Here is a 26,702-nt window from a genome sequence, read left to right on the forward strand (position 1 = left end):
TTGTTACAACGTTTAAGCTATTCACAGCTGTAGGCTTTGAGAAAACAATAAAAACTCAGAGGAATATTGCACTAACTGTTTAAAATAAACAAATTCCAATAGAGCTACAAACCTCAAATGTGACTGAAAAGTAGCATTGAGATGGCTTTCTCTAATGTTTAAATGTTGGCCCTGAAATTGAAAATAACATGAGTGCATTTAATAATAATAATAATAAATAATTCCTATCTAATGTGCAGAAAAGACTCAGGGGAGGACATTGCACATTTTGTCACAGGTTATATATATTTTTCTAAATATAGCCCGAGTAGCAAAATAGTATTTTAGAAGTGTGTTTCTTTTTATTTTCACAAATTTTTAACAAACAAATACCTCCTTTGTAGACTACTGATAGTACATCCGCAATTAGTGGAATATCTAGGAAGGAATGTTAAGAGGAATTGTAGCAACACTGGCAAGGTATGATATTTATTAGGAGAGGTGACAGGTACTTTTGTACGCACACACACACACACATTCCTCCAGGCGTGATTCTGTGGCCTAATGGCAGCTGGTGTATCACAGAGGAGGCTTCTGCACCAGGGGGGATGACACATTCGTGCACGGGCACACACAGACACAAACACTCTTACACAGAGACGCACACATGCTGGATTCAGGCAGACCGAGGGCTGCTTTTTATGGCTTCAGAACATTAGGTCATGACCTCGACCAAAAAGCCACATCTATGATCAGTGTAGGAGTGAAGCCATATTTTCATTTTTTGTTTAGTGACAGGTAAACTTTTGATCTGGACTGGGATGTGATGGTTTCAATAGGGTGTGTTTACCACTAAATATATTCTGTGTGTCATGTAATCTCTCCATTTTGTTTGTTTGTTTGTTTTTGGTAGTTTTTTTGTTTTTGCTGTTAATCCCAGCAGTGGGAGTTCAAGTACATATAGTATGTTTTGGTATGTCCGTGTATTTTTGTGTGTGTTTATGCAGCATTGCAGCTCACTCAGCCTCTGTCCCTTGGTTGACCCTTACAGTGCTGTGCCCCGTACTCCTCCACCCTCTTCTCAGTCTCCTCCTCTGCTCCACCCCTCCATCAGCCTCTCCTAGGTTACTCTTGGCCAACTCTGGCAACCTGATTAAGGGATTAGTGGGGCTGATGGTTGTCAGTGTCCCCCACATGCTGGCTACTACCAATAAACCGGACACCTGGACCTAGGGAGGGAGACTGTGGGGCGTTTACACTTTAGTGCATCCACATGAACACGACAGTGTTTAAACTCTTTGAGCTTGCAGTAGATACTCTAACTTCAGTGTACTGTAAGTCCAGTCTTCACACTGGCCTTGCTCAGCAGCGAGTGGAGAATGTAAGGGGAGGGGTGGCAGGGTCAGAGCAGGGTTTCTGTCTTGTATCTCACTCCCTCCCTCGCCTTTCTCCAGCTCTCCTAACCTCCTACTGCCCCTCCCACTGCTCCTGATGCCCTGCCAACTTCATATATCCCATAATCGTGCTGAGTTGCCATGTCAGCAGCGCTGTATCAACCCCACTCCTTTGTCTTGCTCCTGCTTGTCACCACACTGACACACTGCCTCCTGCCATCGCTCCGGCCAAAGACCAGACACCTTGGATATGCAGATGCTAGAGGAGGTCCTGTCAAGTTTTTCTCCCTCCAAGATGATGTCTTTATTAATTTTCCACATCCTGCAGTGGCACAGTGCACCACTGTATCATAAAACATTTAATCTTCTAAATATAGGCATTAGAGATCATTAGAGAACCATTATTTGACAGCTCAGTAGCTCTGCACTAAAAAATAAAAATAAAACCTGCATCACAGTTTTGTGTTTTGTTTAAAAACAGATGCATAGAGAGAGAGAAGAGTCAGTGTTTGGATCTGTAGATCAGCTTGGGAGATTCCTAACAGAGTCCATCGCTCTCTGGCAACTATTTTTTGCCTGCTCATTTTGCCCTCACCTTTTGAACTTTTGTGAGAAGTGAATCACCCTTTCAGGCTGTTATGTGCTTAAAATACTTCCTGAAATCTGACACTCTCACATACACCACCTCTAGTTGTTATTTACTTAGATTTATGGCTACATATTTAAACTTTTAAGTGTTTTATTTAGCATCTTTCCTGTTTACTTCAGTGATACTACATAAGATGCTGGAAACCAGTGTGAACTCCCGTTGCCCTCTTGCCCTAGTAATCACACGGCTAAATTCTGTCGGCTCAGCTCGGCTTTAGAGGCAATGCTCATGTTTTGTCTGTTTTTTTGGATTTCCCTGTTTTGGATGGAATTCCAGTCCGACAACATATTTAACATGTATGCTGAATGTTTATTCCACTTGTACATTTCAGTGATGGAGTGTTTGTTTTTTTGTTGTTGTTTTTTTTCTTAGAATATTCAACAAGACAAAGAAAGTATATTAGTTATTTGGAAACGGCAGTAGAAGGAAAGGAATCATTTATCCTCTGAGTATGTATGACATCTATTGCATGTCTGTCCCGCTGTCGTTTTTTCTTCTTCGTCCAAATCATGTGTTTAAGGAATCGAGGGTCAAGTATGTTTTTACAGATTTTAAATCCCTTTGAGGCAAATGTGTGATTTTTGAATTTGGGCTGTATGAATAAAATTGACTTGTTGACTTGTGCAGGATTAGCACATCTGGCAGGCAAAAACACATCAAATTAAGCCTGTATTTGTTATGCAGGTTCAGTGCAGTCATCTGTGTTCAAACCATCCAGCGGTCAGGGTTACTGGGGATGCTGAGATGAGATGAACCATGGGTTTACAGGCAAAAGATTATTTAAAATATGCCATAAACATGCTTACAGTCTCTGTACTTAGTTTAGTTATTTAAAAAAAGTAAATTGAACAACAAATGAACAGAACATTTTAACACACATTCTGTTAAATTCTGTCTCAGGATCGCATTCTGCTTCCTTTTTTGTGCATTTCTAATTTTACATATTTTAACTACGTTAGCAAGTAGTTGGAACCTACATGCCCCAAGAATATAAACAAATAAATATGAACAAATACAAATTTTCAGTATTTACAGAGCTGTTGCATTGCAGCAGATACTAAATAATTTCCATGTTTCTGATCACCTAATGCTCACAGTAACATCTGTGCACAAACCTAAACCCCTACCTTTGATACTATATATTGGTTGAATCTCTTTCGTTGTAGTCTAACCGGTGATTGTCCTCTTGTTCAATCACCCTCTGCAGAGAACAACAAAGATGCCCAGTACCAGAAGGTGAAAGTAAAGGCAGAGCCCATGGAGGTGGACCCGCCCCCTGCAGATCTTACGCCACCTGCCTCTCACCTGCTGGCCTTCAGCACTTTAGGGGCGAGTGAGAAAAACGAGCCAATGAGTAACCTCTCGGAGACATTAGCCCGCCCCCAGAAGGACCTCTTCTCCCAGGACATATCTGTCAAAATGGCCTCAGAACTACTGTTCAAATTGTCAGGTATGTTCCTTCACATCAACACGCACACTGTTCTCTGAGCAACAGCCGATCCACTGCACACACACATTCATTCACAGCAACGTGTCATCCTTTTCCCTGCAGCACAGCAGTGTAAACCTTGGACAGTTTGTGATGCTCGACTATAAAACCTACATGTTTCCATTTCCATGCCCTAGTGGCTCTATAGTAAAGTCAAGGATATATGACATGTAATGACATCCGGATTTTTACCTGTGTGGCCATGAAAGTGACATTGAAGCAGCAGACAGCTGTTTGTGTTTCTAGATTAAGACAGAGCTTTGAGGTGTATCCATCAACCCCCAGAGAAAAGGTGCAGGTGTGTGTGTGTGAGAGAGAGGGAGGGAGAGGGAGAGATCAGACTTATAGTTCTGAGCTGTGACCCCAGCTCTATCCAGCCTCTGATTGCTTCACTTAAATGCCATATAGAGAAACAAGCTTGTGTAAAATCTTTTTTTTTCCTCTCTTCTTGCTTTCACACATATTCACAAATTCACACATTGACAGTCTTTCTTTCACACAGTCTTGCATGCGCACCTTTACACACTCACACAAGGCCCCATGGGTAGTGGTGTCTGCACAAATGCCCCCTCTTCCCTCCTCCCTTCACTCCTTTCTCTCATTCTCTCTCTCTCCTTCCCTTGACTCGTTTTCAGACATGCCGGCTCAAGCACACTTGGCTGCACACGCTCTCCCCCTGCACTTCCCCTACCTCCCTCCTCCCTTTACATTTCTCCCGTGCGGCATCTCCATGGCAACGTGGAAAGAGACCTCTGTCCTTGGCGAGAAATGTGACGGAGTGGGGTGTTTCGGGTGGTGGTGGTGCTGGTGGTGGGGGGGCCAGAGGATAAGGAGGGTAGAAAGGGCAGCAGGGGTATACAGTATGCCCACCCAGGGAGGCCAGGGCATCGCTAGCCTGGCAACAGCGACAACCGCCCCCTTAGAGCTGGGTTTGAATGTGAGGGGGACGGGAACAGAGTAGGCTGCTGTCACACAATGAGCAATCAATATGAATTACCCAGAGCAGTAGGACCTCAGAGACACATCAGTAGCAAGGTCGCTCTGAACACTGAGATGGTTGCAGCTTTGAAATTCACTTCAGTGCATCGCCTTGAAACTCACACATATGGCTCCATTCTCAGGCAGTTTGTATAGTTCTCTTTATAGGTGTCTACTGAAAACCGATGGTATGGGCTAACAGAAGCTGGAGAAGTAGTCACATTAGTAGATTTTTACTTCTCACTATGCTTACCACTTGCAAATCAATTTCAGAGGTTTTATTTAAGATCCAACTCTAGAGAACGACTATGGTTTAAACGGAGCGAGTGAACTGTTTTTGTTGAGCTTGGGATACTCGGTGGACTCTGGGTTTGTCACAGCTCTGTTTACATGTTGGTTATTACAGATACATGCATTTCATTTCCACACTTATGGCTTAAAGTGTGATCTAGGGTGCTAGATAAACAGGTGTGAACATTGCCCATAGTGTAAGTTTTCAAAAAGGTTTCTTGGAAAACCTTTTTTGAAAAAATGTAAGTTTTGTTAAGCAGATGATTGATCGATTAATCACATTCTACGTTCACTTCTCTGTAATTAATCTGCACAGAACAGCACATTGCACTGCAAAAAAACACCTTTACCACCTCTTTTTACACCATGGAAAAAAGTAATAATAGGAACTCCGGACAGTTAAAATCAGGTGCTGATTGGCAAGCAGAAAACAGGTCAGACCTTAGACAGAAGTGAGTTTATTCATCACCTTGTGGGTGTAACTTTTCTGCAGTAAGTAGTACCATGAGGCTCAAACCTCAAATCTCTGCTTTTTGTTGACGTATCAGAGACAGTGATTAAACTCAATAGCATCTAAGGCCCGTAATCAGCACTGATGGCGTTTCTGTAATGTTGTTTTATAGTAGAGCCATGCTGATTTTCTTTTTTTTTTTTTTTTTTTATATATATATATATATATATTTTATATTTTTGTGTTATTGTTGTTGGGCTAACTTTCAGCTCACAGGTCGGCAGACCCACTGTAGAGAGACTCCCACTACTCCAGATGGCCAGTGAACCCCTGCTGACGTGACAACCCTGTGCTTTACAAGCTTAGCTTAACTTAAAAGGACGCAGCAATCGGGCACATATAGCACATAGTCTTGGCTTCTGTGTCATATAATGGAAGTTACCAAGTGACACTGAAGTTAAATTGGCAGCTGGTCACAGTGAAATATCTTCTCTTAACAACAGACAGTACTTTTAGACTCAACAAGAAAGTTATTTTAGAACTTGGAAACAGTAATTTTGACAAAACAAATCTTTACACAAGGTCCTATTGTGTTTTTTAGAGGCTCCAAAACCAATCTGAAACTCATCAGCAGCAAGTGGAGGTTACTCAGTTGTCTCACTAATCGGTGTGTAACTGTATGATCATTTGGAGGATGCCGTTTCTTTATTGCATTGTACAGTGAGATGTTTCTGAAATGCTTAACACTGAGTATTATCACCCCCAGGATTAAGACTGCAGGACTGTTTTGTATTGTTTTGAGTGGATTGATGATGAAATATATATAATTTTTTTTTTTTCCCCAGAAAAAGTCAGCAAGGCCAACAACCACAAAGACAGTAACATGGTGGGAATAAACAGGTGAGTTGATAATACCTCCTGCATTTGCTTTGAAGCTTTGAGACGTCTTTCTTTTTGATTTTACATATTTCATAATCGGTAATACTGCATTTTAAAACACAGTATAGCTTAAATATCTGTTTGATCTAGTGGCTATTTAAGTGTTTGTACTATTCATCGCATTTCTGTGTTTCAGTCCATTCCTGAATGACTGCTTCAGACAATCACCCTTCAACTCGCGCTCCAAGAGCTCTTCCCCCGCAGAGGCCAGCTCCTCTACCAGGGCAGCATTCCATGGTACGATACATGTAAAACACACACACAGAGTAGGGAAACATGATCTGAGTAGTAGCTGAGGAGTGTTGACTTATCAGTAACAGTTGCATGCAGGCAAGAGATGGATAGATGAGGATACTTTGAAAAGCAATGCCGTGGATGGATTTAATTTTAAAATTAGCATCATCCAAATACAATAATGACCAAAAACCTAAATCAGCATTGGTGCAACAATATTTTGCCTTCATTACGGCACCAGTTCACCTACTGTAGGCACATGTGCACACAGTTTTTTCAAGGTACTTGACAGGTACAGGAGGTTGTTTCAAGCAACAGTTCTTCTGTGGATTGTAAGCTCTTTACATAGGACATTAACACGTATGAAAAGGAAACATTAGAAAATATAAAACGACACATTTAGAGTGAAATACAGACTAAATGGAAAATCGTAAAAAAATACAATCAGTTAAAATAATGGTTAATGCAGCTCCAGTGTCTTGAATTTACTGAACCTCCTGCACCGACATGCACACACACTAATTCATTCTGTCACTCATACAGTCTAACTACTCATAAATACCACAATTAACCACTAACGGCTTTAGGTGGTCTCACCCTACTCTCTGGTAAACCCGCTCTCCCCATTTCATTTTTAGAGCTCCTCACACATTTCCCCAACCTGAAGGCCTCTGCCCAGGGTATCCCCCATCTCCCTCTCCTCCTCTCTTCCCTGACATTCCAGAACTTCCCTCCATGTTCCTTTGGCAGTGAGAGATCCAGAGGTTAATTAGCTTGTGCCAGCTTTGCCTGTCCCTCTGCCAGTTAATGAAAATCTGATTGGCTTCTGGGTGTCAAGAGTGTCCTGAAAGTTAATTCGCCCAGACTGCCTCCCCTTTCCCTTGTGTGTTTAAGCTTCCGGTCGAGCCTCTGCTGCCTGCTCTTTTGCTGCTGTGCTGTTTTACTCTTTTCTTTCACTGTCTACACCTGCTCATTTTCCTTACTGCGTCTCTGTTGTCTTTTTATCCCCCTTTTTAACAATAACATGTTCCCATCATCATATAATCATGGTAAGCATTTCTTGTTGCAGCTGTAGTTAGGGAGACCTGCAATTAAACAGATTTTCTGGCAGTCGTAGTTTACTACTTTATACCAAATCACAACAGAAGTAATCTCAGTGTTAAGGTTTAAGACCTTACAAAATATAACTGTATACAGAATTATATAGAAAACCCAACAATCCCACTTGCAAGCTTTGCCAGGTTTGTGAATAATGACACTTGCTGTGTATTTAAAAGAAGTGCTTGCATCATTACTGCAGATATTTTATTGTACACTGACTTCAGATTGCACAGTACACATTTTTTTACATTGTTGTTTCTTTTTAAATTGATAAAGTTTCCATTTTAGCTGTCTGCACTGAATAATCCATAATTATATGCTTTTTTTCTGAAATAGTTGAAAATCAAAACAAAGCAGTTTGATATCTTCTCCATTCACCCGGTGTTTAGTACAATACTTCAGTTCTTATGTGTCCCTCCTTCTCCTGCAGTAATAGCAGTAATTAAACCATTAACCACTTAAATGACACCACATCCTAATTGGCTTAACTATCACTCTGTTTGCCAGGTTGTGGCCTCAAGCCTCTGCTGTCTATCTCATCGTCACCTTGTGTGACCAGGCCATCCCCTAGTCTCACTTGCGCGAGTCAGGATAAGTTAATTCTCTTGTGTACTAAGCTTTTGCTACAAACTCCATAAGAAGGTCTTGGATTCTAAGAATAAATCTTGTGCTGACAATGAGTTTGGAGAAAAGCAGCATGAATAGCCGGTCACAGGTGCATATCAGGGCCACAGGCATCATGAGAGGCAGATTTCAGCTAATGCAGGAGGCCAGGAAGTTCACAATCTGCAGGCCGAGGTCACAGTAACTCAAGTATCTGGACATGTCTCCTGTTTTTACAACATGACCACATGTGTGAAGCCATGAAATATACACTTATTTTGATGATTACTTACTTTATGGGCCACATATGCCTTCGCTAACTTTGTCACAGTGGTGAATCACAGAATTCCAACACTAGAGACTACAAAGGTTAACGCTTATTATTATAGAAGTACCTGCTTAATCTTTTCTTGATTTATCAGTTTCATCAGTTGTTTCGTCACTGTATTGCAGAGCTTAGTGTGACATCTTAGTGTGACCGTATTTTGTTCAATCCAGGGTCCAAAACTGTGTATACTATATAATAAAATAACCAATTCTTAGACTGAAGAAATTCCGACCATTTTTTGCTTAGTAAAGTAGTAGAAGTAAATTTAAACAAATAATAATAAAATAACAATAATAAATTTCCTTTTCATTATTCAGATAGTTCTTTCCTTTAATCTAAACTGATCTACGTGTCACCGCTCATTTAAGATTTCATAGTCTGTGTCTTTGAACTACTGTATAATAATTTCCAATGCAGTTTAAACTTGGTGCATCTCCTCAAAGTCGAGTTCATAAAAATATTATCAGCGCTCCAAGTTATGATAGCTGTGCTATTTCCCCAAGAACATAAATTATTTAGTATTTCTTAGACGTTATTGTATTTATGCTTGAATTAAACAGAATGGGTTGTATTTTGCTTTGACAGTTTCAGTGCAGCTCTCACACCACCTTCCTCAGCCAGAGAACATCTGTTCTTTAACATTTGCTGTAAAATCTGCTTCTAAATGCCAGCAAACGTTTTGCTTTCCTATATTCTGGTATTCAGACCCATAAAAAAGTCTCATCAACTCAACACTGTTCGTTTAAAAAGTGACTTTTTCTGCTGACTGAAAATTAGTTGTTGAATGTAAACTGTTGCCTGCCTAAAGACTATTTTTCTGATTGTGTTGTAAAGAGCTGTCAAGTTTACATGTCCTGATTTCCATCTGCAAAGAATCAAAACTTTGAGGCAGAGGAAGAAACTGAGCAGCGTTTTTCCATCCATTATAAAGACTGAAAATAAATCTCCGACTGACTTAAATAACTCTTTTCCTTTTTTTAATGTCTTACATATACAAAAGTTTTGGCCAAGGTCAGTCCGTGCAAAATGTTCTATAAGCAATGCAGACAATAAGAAACAATTCTGCCTCTGTCAGAGGAAACTGTAGAGTGAGAAAAGTTGTTATTTTTCTCCCTCTATACTCTGTTAATATAGGGAGGTTTAATTCGAAACCACAACTTATCAAAGCACCTAAAAATACATTGTTTGGATTTCTTTGATTAAAGACTGGAGGAGGGAAGGGGGTAACATATATTGAGGAGAGCTGCAGTGTTGTACATATGCTGCAGGCTTTACAGCCAAGGCCTGGTGCTTGCCGTTGACATTAAGACTGCATTTGCACTGCATCCCACCCGCAGGCTTGACAAGAAGCATCTGTCAAATGGTAGCAGGCAGGTTTCAGTGGGTTAGCAAATTAGCCCACAGTACATCAATCCTTGGCCTTTTCTGTATTTTACATGTATATGTTACAAAATGAAATGTGAAAGTTAAGGAAAGGATTTAGGGTCCCTCTTTAAAGATAGAGAGTTACTATGCTAAACGTAGACACAAAGACAGTGGTCTGTCATGACTTATTATAGTCATATTGAAGCCAACCGAACGCAATTATTTTAAAATGTTCTATAGACTGGTTTGGCTCTCTCCATCTCCCAACCCATATATATTTTTTGTCATCTCTTTTATTCTCGTCTGTGTCATTTGTACAATTGCCAGTCTCTCTCCAGCCTATCTGGGAGAGTGTGGAGTGGGGTGGAGGCCAGACGCAGAGCATGCCTGCATGGAAACAACCACACAGCTTCCATAAGAGACTTCAGTACTGATGGGTGGTGGGAGGCCACATGGGAACCATCACAGAAACATAATATTGTATTAGATTATAAAAACCAAGTAGGACATATTTTATTATGACATTAATGTATTATTTTCCTATTCTAAATTAATAGTTTGGCATTAGCGCAAATACTGAAGCAGAGGAAAACGGCTCTCCAAAGACCAAAAATGCACCTTTAAGTTACAGATATGAAAACTAAAGAGACTAAACACATGAATTTGTGGTTTTAAGGGAAGTGTATGTGCTATTTGTTTTTTTTTAGATTATATAATGTATGTCTAAATAGTATTATTCTTTTCATTTACTGTAACTCTCAGCAAGAGTGAGCTTACACCCACTGCTGCAAAGTCACACACTTTATGATTCATGTGATCATAACTTTCCCCAATTCACGTCTGACCTTCATTTATTCTCCTGCCCTCATCCATCAACTCTTAACGACCTATTAATTAAATTCAAAATGTCCAACAGATAGTCAAATAAAATGTATAAAACTAAAGGTACACAACCATTCAGAAAACATTGTCAATCAATACGTGAGCACATACCACAGCAGTGTGTTATGATTTGGGACTGGTTTCAACATCAGTACATATTGATCTTAGTTACTTTGTTTGATTTATAGCAGCTTGACTTCACAGCCTTCAGTCCACTTGCAGATCCATTTGTGGATGACTGCGTCAGTGAGTGATGAGTGTGGTTTTCTGTGCCTGTTTGTCTGACTGTGTGTGTATGTGTGTGTGTGTGTGTGTGTGTGTGTGTGTGTGTGTGTGTGTGTGTGTGTGTTTGTCATCCAGACTCAGAAAAGGATGATGGGGAGCCGGGAAACGGGATTGCCCAGTGGAGGCTAAATGAACAGCTCTTCCCCTGTCCCGTCTGTGGCAAGGTGTTTGGTAGACAGCAGACTCTTTCTAGACATCTGTCTCTACACACAGGTAAATAATCACACATACACTATGAAATCGTTGGCGTATGCCCCACCACCACACTGTCTTTATTACTGTAAAGATGTTAGCTGTTGTTGTTGCCTGTGTGTGTGTGTGTGTGTGTGTTTCTATTTGTGCTTCCCACAATAAGTAAATAAGGTTGACTAGACTAGATTACCCTTCCTTTAAAGAGATTACTACCATGATTAGTCTCACTGGGAAAACTGCCCGTCTAATTACCCAGCTAGAAGGATGCCTCACAGAGTATCTACACACACACACACACACACACCAGTAATTCTGATGCAGCTACGACTGGTTCACTTTCACTTTCTCTCTCATACTTAGACACTGGAGACTTCCACAGGATGAAGCTGTACCCTCCCCAGTGTCCTGATTACACTGTGTTTTCAAACTTGCCCCTTGTTTGGTCCCAATTGATCCATTCTACCCAGTCACTGTCTCCTCCAATCTCTCTCTTGATTCTGATTATGAGGAAAATCTTTCATGAATATCCTGCGTGTACAGTTTTATTTAAACCAGTTAACGCTGGACCTGAAATTAATGCAACCTACTATAGGGCTAGCAGACTAAATCACTAAGTGCACAAATGGAGACTCGTGTAAGAAATGCCCCCACACAATTGGACATGCTCTCACATTTTGTGTGCACACAACACGACACACACACACACCATCTGAGAGTGTTGGCTGTGAACAGCTTGGCCACACCACAGAGAGCAGAAGCAGGGGCATATGTCAGTGTGATGGTCTTTTTGGTTTCCCCGGCGACATAAAGGTTGCCTGGCTTCATGTCCTTGGGGCAAATGGTGTGTGTGTGTGTGTGTGTGTTTGTGTTAGGGGGAGCTACTGCGAGAAGATGTGTTGTTAAGCTGATTTGTTTGGATCTAAGAGGGAAATTAGTGTTTTTTGTTTCGTTTTTTTATTGTTTTACATCTTTGCTTTTTTTTTATATGGCTCGAAAATAAGGTGAAATTAATTTTATACATGTCTCGAGTTATTCCAGTCATGTGGGAACATCCAGATCCTACGCAGAAAATTTGATTTTGTTGACATTTTTTCCCCTTTTCAGGACCAGAGTTACAGCTGGGGTCAGGTAAAGCTTGAGCAGGGTTAACATTAAGTAATTAGGTTTAAGCTTGTTTTTAAGGCTCAAAGGCAGAGTGCAACTTAATGAAATAACAGCTCAGGTAATGTTTACAGAAACTGTGTGTGTGTGTGTATGTGTATTTTGTTGCAGAAGAGAGAAAGTATAAGTGTCACCTGTGTCCTTACGCAGCCAAGTGCAGGGCTAACCTCAATCAGCACCTGACTATCCACTCTGTCAAGCTGGTCAACACAGACGCCGAGCAGATCGTCAGTGCTGTTACAGCCGACTCTGCCGAGCGCAAGAACTGCCCCTACTACTACAGGTAGTAATAACAGGCCAAAACACAGCACCACTGTTAAAGCGCATACATTGACTAGAACTGGGCCTTATCTTTTTTGATTGTTCGACACATGCTGATATAGTTTTCAATTTGATTTCTCCATAACTGTACTGTTTGTTTCATTGATCAGTTTGCTTTCATGACAGTTTTCGTCTTAAAGCAACAGTTTGACATTTTGGGAACTGTATGTATTTGTGTTGTTTTCCTGAGTTACATGATAAAATCTATACTCTATTAATTTTCATCACATTATAGTTATATATAGTTATCTTAGCCTATCATGAATAGTGATACTGGGGAAACAGCTTGCCTGGCGCTCACTCTTGAGCGTAAATGAAGCGGCTACCAGCTCCTTGCAAATTCACAAATTAGCACATTTGTTTTGGCTTTATGAGCAGGTTACATGCTGAACTATGTCTTGGTTAGGCATATAGTCCCTTTTGAGTTTTAGACATGTTGCTTGATAGATTTTTTATATTTTAATGTGAATTATTTTTCCAGCTACAGTAAATTGTAGCTTAATTTTGACATGATGTGTGGACCTTCTGATCTATCTCTGGATTAAAAAAATAAAAATAATGCAAATAAGCATATTTCCCAAAATGTCACGTTGAAATTAGTTATGAGTTAATTTCCAAACTTACAAACTACAATATTTTCAGAACTATTTATCAGATTGACAGAAATCTTTCCACACTGTACCAATTTATGCAGGCATAATATAACACTAAAGTTGACGGTTGTCCATCTCGTTCTCGCCATCTTCATTCCTTTTCCTCTCTGTTCTCTGTCCAGCTGCCATGTGTGTGGTTTCCAGACGGAGCTGAACGCCCAGTTTGTCAGCCACATGTCGCTCCATGTGGACAAGGAGCAGTGGATGTTCTCGCTCTGCTGCAGCATCTGTGATTATGTCTGCATGGAAGAGAACGACATGAAGAACCACATTAGTACCGGACATGCAGGTATAGATTCTTTGATACTGATGGAGTGTCAGGATTAATAAGGTCATTTATCATTTAGTCTTCCTTTTTTCAGTTTTTTTATTTTTTCCCCAGTTAATTAGTCCACATTTCGTCCATTAAATATCAAAAAATAGTAAGAAGAAGCCATTGCAATTTCTTAAATCCTAAGTGAAATCTTTACTTTGCTAATTTTTTCCACTTAACTGTCAAACTAAAAGCATAAATATATCATCAACACATAAAAAAGCTTTGTATCCTTACAGCTGAGAAGCCTACACTCCAACATGCCAACGTTTCTTATTAATTAATTATCAATATAATTGCTGATTTCTTTTAGAGACTTTTCTGTAAATTGTTATGAATAGACTAATAATTTCTCCTTTAGTGTTCTTTCTGCTGCTCTTGATGGGGTTCTCAATCATGCATTGGGTAGTAACGAAATACATGATTAAACCTCTAGAAAAATGATTTATGGAGTTATTTTCAAAATTACTCTCACATGTTAGAGTGGGTGGTAGCTTACACATTGTGGCTCTTGTTCACAGCTTAGAATAGAAACACAGTGCAGTATTTGGACAGTGACACATTTTCTATTGTTTGGGCTCTATGCGCCAACACTTGGGATTTAAATTTAAACAATGACTGAGGTTAAAGAGCTGACTTTCAGCTATAGGAGTGTAGCTGTTTTTATTACTATTTGGCCCAACTTTTTTTAACAGCACAGTAGCACACCATCAGTTTTCACACTGATCAATGAATCTCTATGTTAACAGTCGGACAACTAACGGTTATTTTCATCATCAAATAATCAACTAATGAATACAATTCTAACTCAGTTGATTAAACATACACCAATTCGCTTTTTAAATCACACATAAAATGAAAGAACCTAGAAAAAAATGCCCCTGACAGTTTTTAAGTCCAGAGATTGACCATTGAACTCAGCTTATGGTGTCCTGGTTCCACGTGCACTGATGTACATCCTTACGTTTGAACATGGTGTTTGTTATGGACCAACGGTGACTAGCACACAAGTCCATAACAAAACTGTCGTTGCCCTCTTGTTTCACTTCTAGTAATAACAGAAGTGTTACTGTCCTTAAATATTGTGTCTTTCTGTCTTTCAGATAGATGTAATATAATAGTAATTTACACTTCATAAACACACAGTTCAGTATCAGTTCAGAGGACACAGGGAAAGACGAACAGCACAATTGAGTTACACAAACAAGCCTCCTCCAGTTGACCTTCTTTGGACTTTTTAAAGCTCCTGGTCTGAACCCCTGGTGGTCGATATGTGTTTTTGTCTAAAACAGCTTTGTCCAGTTTATTGCTGATGCTTTGCTCTTCCACTGTTCCTCAATAAGTGTGTGTGTGTGTGTATGTGAGCCTCTTGTGTGTGTGTGTGAGCCTCTTGTGTGTGTATGTGTGTGTGGGTGGGTGGGATTGTCCGGCCTAGACAGCTGAGGGGTCTTTCAGAGGCCACAGTGGCCTTGTTTATCTGAGAAGGTTGGCCCTTATCGTGCCTGAGGGGAAAAAATCAATAGGCCTTGGGTCCTTTAGAGACAAGCTGGGTTTACGATGCCACTGTGGCCATCTTTTAAGTCTCTCAGCCGGACTTGGCATTTATCTCAGTCTTTCACAAGATGGACACACCGTGAACACACAACTGTACAGGAACGTGGCTCATAATCGCCTTTACAAACACACATCCTGCCATCAGCATGTGGAGATTTTAATAATTAGTTAAGATCCAGGACTGTTGGGTAAAGTATCTAAACTTCACAGGCTCGGGCAGATAGAGCATGATCTGTGTGGACACGCCCATGTAGGATATGGCAGAGCACAGCAGGTGTCACAGTTCAGGCTTGACCCCCTGTGAGGTCTCGGCATAGAGAAAATTATTTGTTGGGCGCCCTTCTTAGTAGGAGGGAAGGTGCTGAATGATGTGACAGTATTGCTTGCTATCTGCCCCTCAGTACTCCAACACATACTTTGCTTCTTTATTTCCATTCCTATATCATGAGTGAAGCTTTGCGGTCACAGATGAAGCTATTCAGTAAGAGAGAAAATGGAATGTTTTTCAGCTAAGGTGCATTTCAAGGTCAAGGCCCACTGGCTCAGAGCAGCATCTTTTTCCTTTCACTGATTTTCTGTGGCATGAACCTTTAGGATATTGTGATATAAATTAGGTAGGTGTTATACACTATAGCAGGGGAGATAAAATCTTTATAAAGCTGATTCAAAGCAGTTTTCAAAGAGAAGCTAAAACTAAGTAACTAACTGTATATTTAGATTTTTATTTTAATAAGTTGAAATTCTTTGCATAAACAAAGATGTGTGCTGCACACAGACATTCCAGTGTGTGTATGTGTGCCTGTATTAAAAAGATAGGTCAACCATTCTAGTATCCGTGCAGCCTTTTCTTCTTCCTTTCACTCCCTCCTGAGTGAATGCCCTTTGTTGAGCTGTGCTGTGCCCTGAGATGCTCCCGCCATCTTAGCTCCTTCGGCCATGACCTGCGCTCCTCACCCCTCCCTCTCGCCCCCTCCTCGTCTAATTCCCTCTCTCTTCCCAGTGAATTGCAGACTTAGAGACGAGGATCAATAAAAGCACACTGCATCTTGATTGGACTGGCAGCAAGGCCTCAGTCAGAGCACAGGACTTTTAAGGCTGACTGCTTGTATTATGTTTGTGTGCACGTCAGTGTGTGTATGCATGTACATACCAAGGTTCTTGAAACTGATTTTTCAGCCTGAAGCATAAAGCACAATTTCTAAATACCTCTGTCTGTCCTTCTGGATATGGAGCTGCTACATTTTTTTCTTCAGTTCTGTTATGTTGTGTCCAGGTCTAAACTCAAGAAGTCCCCTCAGTGAGACCAAGAGTACCTCCTCTTCCCTCTCGGCCCTCAGTGATTCACTCAACAGCTCAGAGAGTGGAGACCTCACCCACGGTAATGAAGAACTCAAGAGTCTGCTTGCTCCACCTTCCTCTGCAGGCAGCCAGTCCAGCTCCGGAAGCCACTCTGGATCAGGACCAGAGGATAAGTCTGACAAAGGCAAGGAGCTGTTGTTGCTGTAGCCAACACATATATTGGTCATGTTAATTATCCCCAGTGTGGAGGATTCAGAACAGTTCAGAATAGTGATGAGAACAAGTGGAAAAAACAAACAAACAAAAAACATTAAGGCAGTTTTTAATTACTGAAAACTATGAGATCAGCTCTGTGATCTTTTTTTCAGCCCTTTAAGCTACATTAATCGCACTTGAATTCAATTTTTTTAACACAGACTTAACTCACCCCGTCCTCCTCCTCAATCTATCCTCTACAGGCTTCGAGTGTGTCTTCTGCAATTTTGTGTGCAAGACGCGTAGCATGTACGAGCGGCACCTCCAGATCCACCTCATCACGCGAATGTTTGAGTGTGACGTCTGCCACAAGTTCCTCAAGACGCCCGAGCAGCTGCTGGAGCACAAGAAGTGCCACACCGTCCCCTCCGGAGGGCTCAAGTAAGGAAAGCAAGTACAGACAGAGGTTCCTAACTCCGCCCGTCCTCCCCCCTCCACCCCTCACCCCTTCAGCTCACTACACATAAAACATACACACAGTCCGATGCTGGGGGTGCGTTAGTCACAGACTATTTTAAAAATTACAACCTAAAGCTTTGAGCTTGAAACGCAGAACCGTGTCCCGCTTTCAGACTTTGTAAAGTGGTTTCACTTATAATTTTACAGGCACAATTTAAATAACTTAAATACAAAAAGCAATGGTACAGATGAGCCCTGTAAACTTTAATAAGACAGGCAAACACAGATACATAAGTGGCCTGTTCTAGCTGTGTCCTGAATCTGTTAACGTCACTTTAATGTTCATTATCTGCAGCCAGTACATGAAACGATACAAGCTGTGGTTTTGCTCGACAGCCTCTCTTGGCAAGTATAACTTATTAGACAGTGGTGTGTGGGTCTGCAGTGGCTGTTGTGAACAGAAGGGAGAGTGAAAAGATGGAAATGGGCTTCCCCTCAGGGTCTGTTGTTCCACTGCCCACAGCTAACAGCCATGCCAAAGAAAAATATCTGATGAAACCTGCATTCCAGAAACCTGCTTCCCCCCAACACAGACACTTTGTAAACTGCGCTGTGTGTTACATAAAATCTGTTGGCATACGCCTAGAAGATCATCACTTAGAAGCAACTGCACACACTCTGCAGGCACAAATGTCAGCTGTTTACATCTGTAACATTATAGACCGGACCCTGACACTCAATCCAAAGTTGTTTGTATAACAAAACTAATGGATGCTTTTAAGCATATACATCCACACATCTAATGCACAGCATGTTTTTTTTTTTGGAAATAATGACCCAAATGAAAAGCTTTATAATACAATGCCTAAGTCGCTTTTGTAGTTCAACCACTTCAGTCCTGTACATATACATGAGATACCGCTACCTATTGGATGTAGTTATATACACTAATGAACTAATGAAGCAGCCTTATCTTTCTAATATTGACTCTGTTTGTAGCTGTAGTCTTTTCACATGCTTCCCTCTCCATCTCCATACTCGAGTCCCACAGGAGCCCTGGTTGTACTGTGACACGTTTATGTCCCATTTCAGGCTTGTCAAGTTAACGTAAAGCCCATCTGTTTACCTTGAAATTCACAACACAGACGATGTTTAGCCTCAGTAAAGGATTCTCTCACACTTTCAGGTTGGAATTTGGGAAAAATAAGTTTCTACACATGAAAACATGTAGGAAAGAGTGTAATGTCAAATGTAGGGCATCTGTTAAGGCTCACTTCAACCATTTTTATTTGTTTTTGAATTCTCATAACTGCAGTCTGTGCATGTGCAGATTCATTGAGTATCATTATGATTATCGCCTCATCTTGTCATAAACAAAGATCCATATTCTACATCTTTTTTTCTGTGCAGCTGTCAGTGGAGTTAGGATATTTTCAAAGTTGCCAAATGGTAGCATATCACTGAATGTAAACCAGGAAGCTGCCAACAAAGTTACACTGACGTATGTTTTGTACAAATCCTGTGGATAACAGAACACAAACACAGAAGAAGCCCCTTCATAGCTCAAAGGATTTCACACTGCATCTTTTAATCACTATCTCGAGGACATGTTGCTAGTTGTAGCATGTGCGTGAATACATGTAAGAGAGTTTCTGTGACAGTTTTAAATGTCTCTTCTGTCTGGTTGAAATGTTTTCAAAACCAGATTGACTTATTTATGCCAGCATTCAAAAGAAAACAGTGCATATGTCCGATTCTTTTTGTTCAATTTAGGAAAATAAGATTATTTTGATATTTTTATTTACATTTTCCAGTAAACCTGCTTTAACGTAACCCCTTTGCTGTATTGTGCACATATGATCAATTATTTCAGGTTTACACAATGTCTTAATTTATGTAAACCACTTTAACATTCACTAACAAGCGCAGGCAGGATTTAGCCAAACAACTAGAGAAAAAAAGTAAATGGATTTTAAGGGCAAATTGGTTTTTGATTGCCTACATCTTCTGATCCTGAAGTCCAGATGATTTTTTCTTTCTTCCTAGTTCAGCGTGTACATGTGTATGCACTTGAGCAATATGAAGTGTTTCTATATATGTAGGAGTGTTTAGAAAGGGAGAGAGGGCCTTGACCATTTCGAGGTTTTTCTGAGGTGATTCTGTTCTGCAGGGTTTGTGAAGCGCTTTGGGGCCCAGAGCAGATGAAAGGTGCTATTTAAATGTAAGTGCCACTCCATTCCTTCATTTCCCTTCATGTCCTACTGCTCCAATCTTTTCTCCAGCCTGTCACCCCTTCCCTTCCCTCCCACACACGCACATACCTGATCACCTCAATTCTCTCATCATTAAACTGCCACACATACCACCATGAGAACACAGAATTGTTCATGATGCACACTTTTTCCTTTACCTGTCTCCCTCCTCTTTATCATTTTGTGCTGTTGTATTTCAAGGTGTGTTCTGTGGCTTTGAATGTTCACTTTCCCTTCAACTGTCTTTTGCTTTTTGTGTGTTGTGTCCTCCCTCCCTCCCTCCTTGCCTCCCTTTTGCTGCATTACCCAGGTGCCCTTTCTGCATCTACTCCACCAATCGTCCAGCGGCCATGGAGTGCCACCTTAAGACGCACTGTAAGATGGAGTACCGCTGCCGCATCTGCCAGGGACTGTGGCCCGACCAGGCCTCACTGGAGGCCCACATGCGCGGGCACCGCCTGGGCAACCACTACAAGTGTGAGCAATGTGGCTACTTGTCCAAGACGGCCAATAAGCTGATCGAGCATGTGCGCGTGCACACGGGTGAGCGGCCCTTCCACTGCGACCGCTGCTCTTACAGCTGCAAGCGCAAGGACAACCTCAACCTGCACAAGAAGCTGAAACATGCGCCGCGCCAGACTTTCGGCTGCCAAGAGTGCCCTTTCACAACCACACACCCCTTTGTCTTCAGCCGCCACCTCAAGAAACATCAGAGTGGAGGAGTGGGGGGACTGGACGGAGGTTTAGGAGGAGGAGAAGAAGAGGAGGAAGATGAGGAGGCAGGAGAGGAGGAGCTGCCTCTAGAAGGAACATCACCAGGGAGTTCATCGTTGCAGAAGAGCCAGGAGAGCTTCCTGTTCGGTGGAGGGGGGAGCAGTGGGGGGAGTGGCAGTAACAGCCCCCTCATGAGCCTCACGGCCTCCCAAGCGCTCCAGTCCGTCGCCCTGTCACTCACACTGGGAAAGTCCAATCAGCTGGAGCCCACCGGCCCTCTGCACTGTTTGGTCAGCACTAATGGCAACGATGCCATCAGAAACCACGGCGGGTCGAGCAGCGGCAGCCCCTCCCTCTTCCTCCCCTCCTCCCGCCACGTGTTCGAGCAGTACAGGAACGGCGAGCAGGCGCACCTGATCCCCCTCACCACCCTGTTCACCCACAACAGCCGCTTCACATTCCACTCGCACCTCCACTCCAGATGGTGGCCCGCTACGTCTCCTCTCCTCTTCTCCTCCAACTCGGCCTCCCCGTCCCGCTCTCCCCCCTCACCCGCCTCCCACAAACACTCCTTCCTGGCCTACCTGGGACTGATGGAGAGGGCCAAGACTGTTTGACCTCACCCTCCTCTGCCTCCTCCTCTCCTCGCTCTTTTCCTCACTCCTTGGACGGTGGTGTGAATGACACTTGACCGCTGCAGTGGGAGCAACATCTTTTCCAATCAGACCAGCAGCATAAGCTGGACCAGACAAACATATTGAAGAAAAGGAAAAAAAACATTTATAAGAGAAAAAGGCTGTACATGCTAAAATGCATTTATATCAAAAAGCTGCTTTTTCTTATCAGTTCTATCGACTGAATTATTACTACTTCAACTACTACTCTATTACCTTTTGTTTTCCGTTTTTAAACGTCTGAATGACCTGGACCCAGTTGCATTATTTGAGGAAACTAACGTATCTCAGTTTTATAGATATTTTTATTTTAGTTGTTTGATGAGATAAAAAGTTGGAAAAGATGAAACAAACTTACAAGTGCTATATTTTAGTGCATTTTTGTCTATTGCTATTATGCATCAAAATAGCATGCCTGTTTCTGTGTTTCAATTAGCTTCGACGTCATTAGGAAACAAAATTCGAGATATCGAGAAGTGTTAGCGGTGCAACGTGGACACAACCAATGAAACGGAATGCTTTTCATTGAAAAAGGCACGTTTCCAAAGCAACGCCTCAAACCACGCACTTACTTATTTATCAATCTTGTACATAGTTTTGTAGCCCTTGCCCTTCCCATCTTTATGATTTTCGTTGTTTTGTTTTTTTTGTATAATGGTGGAACCATATTATGCATAGCTGCTGCCTGATATCACATCTGTCTCAGAATGTTACTTAAAGCGGTTACTAGCTAACTTTTATTTTTTTGTAAGCTCACAAAACAGAAGATAAGCTGTGCTAATGTAAATATAGAAAAATATCAAATCTGACCTATTAGAAACATTATACATTTATTATTAATAATTACATTTAAATGTAAATGTAGAATGTTGACAATGCACTTCCGATCACAGGGAATAAGCAGTGAAATCCCACAGATTAACAAATGCATGACGAGGCGGAAACATTCATTATTTCTGAGACCAGGAGGATATCAGTGCAGCATTATATGCACAACTATGTATCATGCACCTATACTTAGAAGAGATATATGAGAAAACTGTTTTGTGGAGGTGACCAGCTCTGGGTTAGCGAGCTACCCACAGCCAGGGTCACCACAGGCCGATTCAATGGTGCTTTTTGGAGCTTTTTGTAATTTTTGTGTACAAAAAAGAAAAAAAAACTGTTCCAAAATGACTTGAATGAATGTATTTTTGTTTATGTACATGGAAAAAGAAGAGATACAGAAGTGGGCACAGGGACGTCCTCTGTACTGGTAAGACGGGAAAGTTAGTGTGTTTGGTGGCCTTCTGTGTCTATTTCTTTTGTTTTATTTTGTCTTTGATTTTTTTTTTTTTTTTACTTTTTTACTGAGCCTTTTACATCATAAATATTTTCTACTAACATTCACAGAGAACACATTGTGAGAAAAAGCTCCTGTAGGTGCAATGATGAAGCAAAGCCATTCACTTGTACAGCATTGTGTTCAGTGGCACTGGCTTCTGTTAGGCTGGCAGGCGTGGTACTGCTTTTTACCCCCTCCTCTCTCTCCTGTCAACATTTTAATTGCACTTAATGTAGTTACACTTCAAGCCGACCGCACTTGATTTAGTTTTCTTTTTTAAAGTGCAAACTTAGATCCACCGTGTCACCATAATGTGAAGTAGAAAGTAGTTACTGGGAATAACTGAACCCTTTCTTTCACATGTAGACATCTCTAGCAGCACAAAAAGGGTCTGCCTCTGAAATCCAAGAAAGTAAATTAATACAAATTGCATGAATTAGACAGTAGAGGTCAAGCTCTCCCTGGGAACTGAAGGTCTCAGGCTAAATTGTGATAGCCAATTTTGCACAGAGCTGCACTTTTTGATTATGAGAATACCGTTTGTATTTATCCATAAAATGCTCAAAAACAAGTATGTTTTGCGAGATAGGGGCCGCAATTTAACAAGCGTTTTATTTTGAAAAGCTTTATCCATTATTGATCGAGCTTGTGTTCCTAAGTGGTCTTCAAGCCAAAATCCCTTATTTGTAAAGGGATTGTTTTGTTTTTGTTTCCTTTTGTCTGCATTTTCTTATGATTAATTATTGTTGCTTTTTTTATTTTTCTACATAACTCATGTCAAAAAAGAAAAACAAATGTTGATTAGACAGAGTACATAAATTGTCAAGACCAAAATGTAACTCGCTGCAGGATGTGATGTTAGGATTGAATCCGTCACGTCCTGCTTTGGAGTGATTGTCTCCTCGATTGTTTTTCCCCTTTTACACTCCCGTTTGTTCCTTTTTGCTCTGTCGATGTCTGGCATGCTGTCTCTGGAGTGAATGGAGCATCCCTCCAACACACACACACACACACACACGCTCTCTCCTTGTACTATCTACGTTATCTTTTATACTCTAGTGCCACTTGGTGGAAGGAAACCACCTGAGACTTCTGAGAATGAGTCAAACTTAATTGTCAGGGTCCAAAAAAAGAGATAAAAAGAGAATGTGTCCACGTTTGACACAAACGTCTGCCTTTTAACACAGAGTAATCACGAATGGCTGCACTTCTTTATGTCCCCTCTAGTTTGAGTGTAATAGGCAACAGGGCTCTCTATCTTTTTGGAAACCAATATTCTTAAGCACTTATTCTGTTTATTTTGCCCAATTGTCCGCAGCACAGTGACTTTCTTTTGTTTGTTTTGTTTTAAATCTTGACTTTCAGCACTTCAGAGTATGCACGGCATTGCCCTTGCTCTAGTTCTTTAGCACTTAATTGTGTTTAAAACTAACTCCCTTGGTTGCGTTTAGTTTGCATCACACTGCACTGTCTACAATCAGTTCATTTTGAGTTCGGCTGCATTTTATGATTAGAAAAGGCTCAACTATCTTATCTTTTGGCACTTGGTAAAAATTGGTATGTGCTGTACAAAGCTTTTTTTTTATTACTCCATTGTTAAGGCTGTACAGGGTTGTGATGATAACTGGTAAATAGATAATTTGTACTTTTTGGGTTTTGTATTTGTTTTCTTTGTTTGGCATTATTTTATGTTCAACTTGCCAGATCTAAATGTAACAGGATTTGAAAGTAAAGCTTACATCAGATATTACATCAGCTGTCTGTCTCTTCTCTGTTCATGTTATTTTTACCATTTAAACTCCTCTGTGTTGCTAAATGTTATAAAACAAGTCCCATAATGTATTTGGTTGAAAGAAAACTATAAGTAGTTGGTTAAAAATGGCAAAATATGAACATCATTATATACTATATATTATTTTGTTCCATTATTTAGCACAAATGTCTTTTATGTTATTTTTTTTCAACCGGAAAAAGGTGGCTTTCCCTCACGAGTGAGGGAAGAATGGAGCGTGAGTTCGACAGACGGATCGGTGCATCAGCAGCAGCGATGCAGTCGATGTACAGGTCTGGTCTTGGCTCAGTTTACTGGACAATCTACGTTCCTACTCTCACCTATGGTTAAGAGCTCTGGGTCATGACCGAAAGGATGAGGTTCCAGATGCAAGCGGCCAAAATGAGTTTTGGCCGGAGACAGGGTGATAGGGTGAGGAACTCGAAGTAGGTTAATCTCTGATGAAGACGCTGTGATGCAGTTAAAAACTAGTAAGTGGACTGTATATAATAAATAATTATAAAATTATTAAAATAATATTAAATTCTGATGTAATATAATAGTAGTGGAATATAGTAGACAGTAAGGTAAAGTTATGTGGATTACTACTACTTATTATACATTGTGCGGATTTACTCAAGGTGAGGAAAAAATACTATATTGAAAATTACAAATTGCTTATGATATTATAAAAATGATCACATCATCACACTGAAAGTCCCGATAAGATCCACATTTTTAAAAAGATCAGCATTTAGCAAACACTCAGTCAAACTTACAGCTGTGCCACCATAAAGGTGATGAGGTTGTTTTCTCATCTGCTGTTTTCACAGGTAAAAATTAACTTTAAAGCTCGATCAGTAAATGTTCTTGTCAGATACGACGGCAAGGAAAGACAAAAATAAGGGCAGAGAAATGATCAAACAGATGTTTTAAACCACTAAGAGAAGAAGAAAGAGCCGAAGACGGTGATTTGAGTTAAGGAAAAGCACTGATCAGCTTTGAGGGACATCGCATTCTCTAATATGTAACAGTGGAGTGCCATCATAATAATAAGGAATAGAATCTGTCATGGTGTCTAGCTGGTGTTTTTATTAGACCGATGGGAGGTCTCTCTTCCTCTCCTTTCTGTGTTGTAGTAATGAAAGTTACAGCACGTTCTCGCCCAGCCAAAGGTTGGCCCTGCCTAATGAAAACAGATGAAGCAGAGATAAAGTGTTTGCCGACATTAAGGGACTCATTTATCACCGTTAGCCCTCGAGCTATAGAACACCTTGGTCTGGAGCTCTCCTTTAACAGGCCCTGCCTCACAGCACCCTGGTGGCACGCTGCAGCCTTCCAGGCACATGAACACCTCCATCTTTACCTCTCTTTACCGCTCTCTTTGATATGGTTCAGTTTTTGCACCGAGTTCACAGATAATTTAGCTGTTTACATCACTATATATACATTTCTCACACGCAGGCTTTATTTAAGTTAATGTGAACTTTTAACAGCATGAATTTTAGAGGAACCTTTATTAAATCTTGAGGATTTCGCGTTCCTTGTGGGACCTCCATCACTGCGCCCTCGATGTTGACCTATGTGGGTTCAACAACCATCCGAAGCTGAATCTCTTCTGTTGAGGGGCCACATTCTCATCTAGCTGCTCATCTTGCCTGTGTATTAATGAATCTTTTCGGCTGTGTTTAAAGCTGCTTAATTAAGTTCAAAGCAGCGCTCGGGGCACTGTGCGCCTGCTCGGCTGACCTCCCTATGAGTGGAAGTGTTGATTAGGAAGTGAAGAGACATGCAGGCACTGCAGGGGATGGCTATTGATTGAAAGGATAGAAAACCTCATTTGGATTTTGTGATTGGAATATCACACAGGACATGGGGGCTGTTTTTCTTCATTTGCTGAATAACAATAACTCCGTTCGTGTACTGATAGTTTGGTGAAACTGTCAACTAAGTGAGGACTTTCTGTGATAAGACCAAACGCTGGAGTTTTCCCTCTTCCCAATAATAGCCCTTCACCCCGGCCCGAGCTGTCTGCACAATGTCGACCTTTCGACACCACCTCGTGAAAGTTGGCTGCTGTCGATCGATAGCGTGTTAGCTTTTTGTTTGTAGGTTCAGGCTGCCTTGGCTTTATTACAGCTGCTGAGAGTCATGGGGGAGTCGTGCACGGCTTTGTGAGAGAGGAGCTCCCTCTTGTTTGCCAAAAGTGTAATCCCGCCGTGACCTGCCGTGACCCTGCCCTGAGAGGAAAGCTGCTTAGACAGAAGTGCGTGTCTGTGGGAGCTCCCAGCTGCCTGGCCTCTCTCTGTCTCTTTTTCTCTGTATTTTGCTCTCCACATACCTTACTCTTAGCTTTTCCCTTTATAGCTTCATATACATTTCTCTCTCCTTCCACCTCTCGCTCAGTGCTCTGGTTTTCTCTTCACCCGTTTACCTCCTCGTTCCTTTCTGCCCTTTCATTTCTCCCTCTGTTACAATAAACTCTATACGCGCTTCAATCAGCATCAGTACTTCCAAGCACTCCCCCTCCCTAACCCCTCCTGCATTCACCATCGAGGTTTTTAGTCTGTGAAGGAGTAGAGGCTTTGCTAAGTGGAGACAGATCTCCTGTTTTTGCTCCAACAGAGAAAATAAACACACCAAGTCCTGCCATAGACAGCCTTCAGTGCAGGCAGCAGAGCAGGACCAGTGGTGCACGGGAAAAGGAAAATGAAGGAAGAATATGACCTCTGGAATCGATTTGGCATGGGTTGAAGCCAAGGCTCAAACTGCACAGAACTAGACTCCGCTGAGGTTTCTTGTTGATTTGTAAATCTATTCATCTTTGAAAAATTAGGCACCAAGATGAACTG

General features: G+C 41.2%; 1 protein-coding gene across 6 annotated transcripts in view; it reads left to right on the top strand.

Moving 5' to 3' along the window:
* Positions 1–23,829, top strand: part of znf827 (zinc finger protein 827) — a 66,340-nt gene extending 42,511 nt beyond the window's left edge. For 3 of the 6 annotated variants that reach the window (XM_033326171.1, XM_033326169.1, XM_033326173.1), the window contains exons 6-15: positions 3,230–3,472; positions 6,077–6,131; positions 6,307–6,407; positions 11,044–11,181; positions 12,433–12,604; positions 13,418–13,584; positions 16,436–16,645; positions 16,920–17,097; positions 19,286–19,336; positions 19,678–19,809. In XM_033326171.1, coding sequence (XP_033182062.1) covers positions 3,230–3,472; positions 6,077–6,131; positions 6,307–6,407; positions 11,044–11,181; positions 12,433–12,604; positions 13,418–13,584; positions 16,436–16,645; positions 16,920–17,097; positions 19,286–19,334 — 1,313 coding nt within the window. In that variant the 3' untranslated portion in view covers positions 19,335–19,336; positions 19,678–19,809. Of the gene's footprint in view, positions 1–3,229; positions 3,473–6,076; positions 6,132–6,306; positions 6,408–11,043; positions 11,182–12,432; positions 12,605–13,417; positions 13,585–16,435; positions 16,646–16,919; positions 17,107–19,285; positions 19,337–19,677 lie in introns of all 6 variants that reach the window. The other 3 variants (XR_004463395.1, XM_033326176.1, XM_026358902.1) reach the window with 3 other exon arrangements.
* The last annotated feature ends 2,873 nt before the right edge of the window (positions 23,830–26,702 follow it).

This window comes from Anabas testudineus, chromosome 1, assembly GCF_900324465.2.
Source record: "Anabas testudineus chromosome 1, fAnaTes1.2, whole genome shotgun sequence".
Taxonomy (NCBI): domain Eukaryota; kingdom Metazoa; phylum Chordata; class Actinopteri; order Anabantiformes; family Anabantidae; genus Anabas; species Anabas testudineus.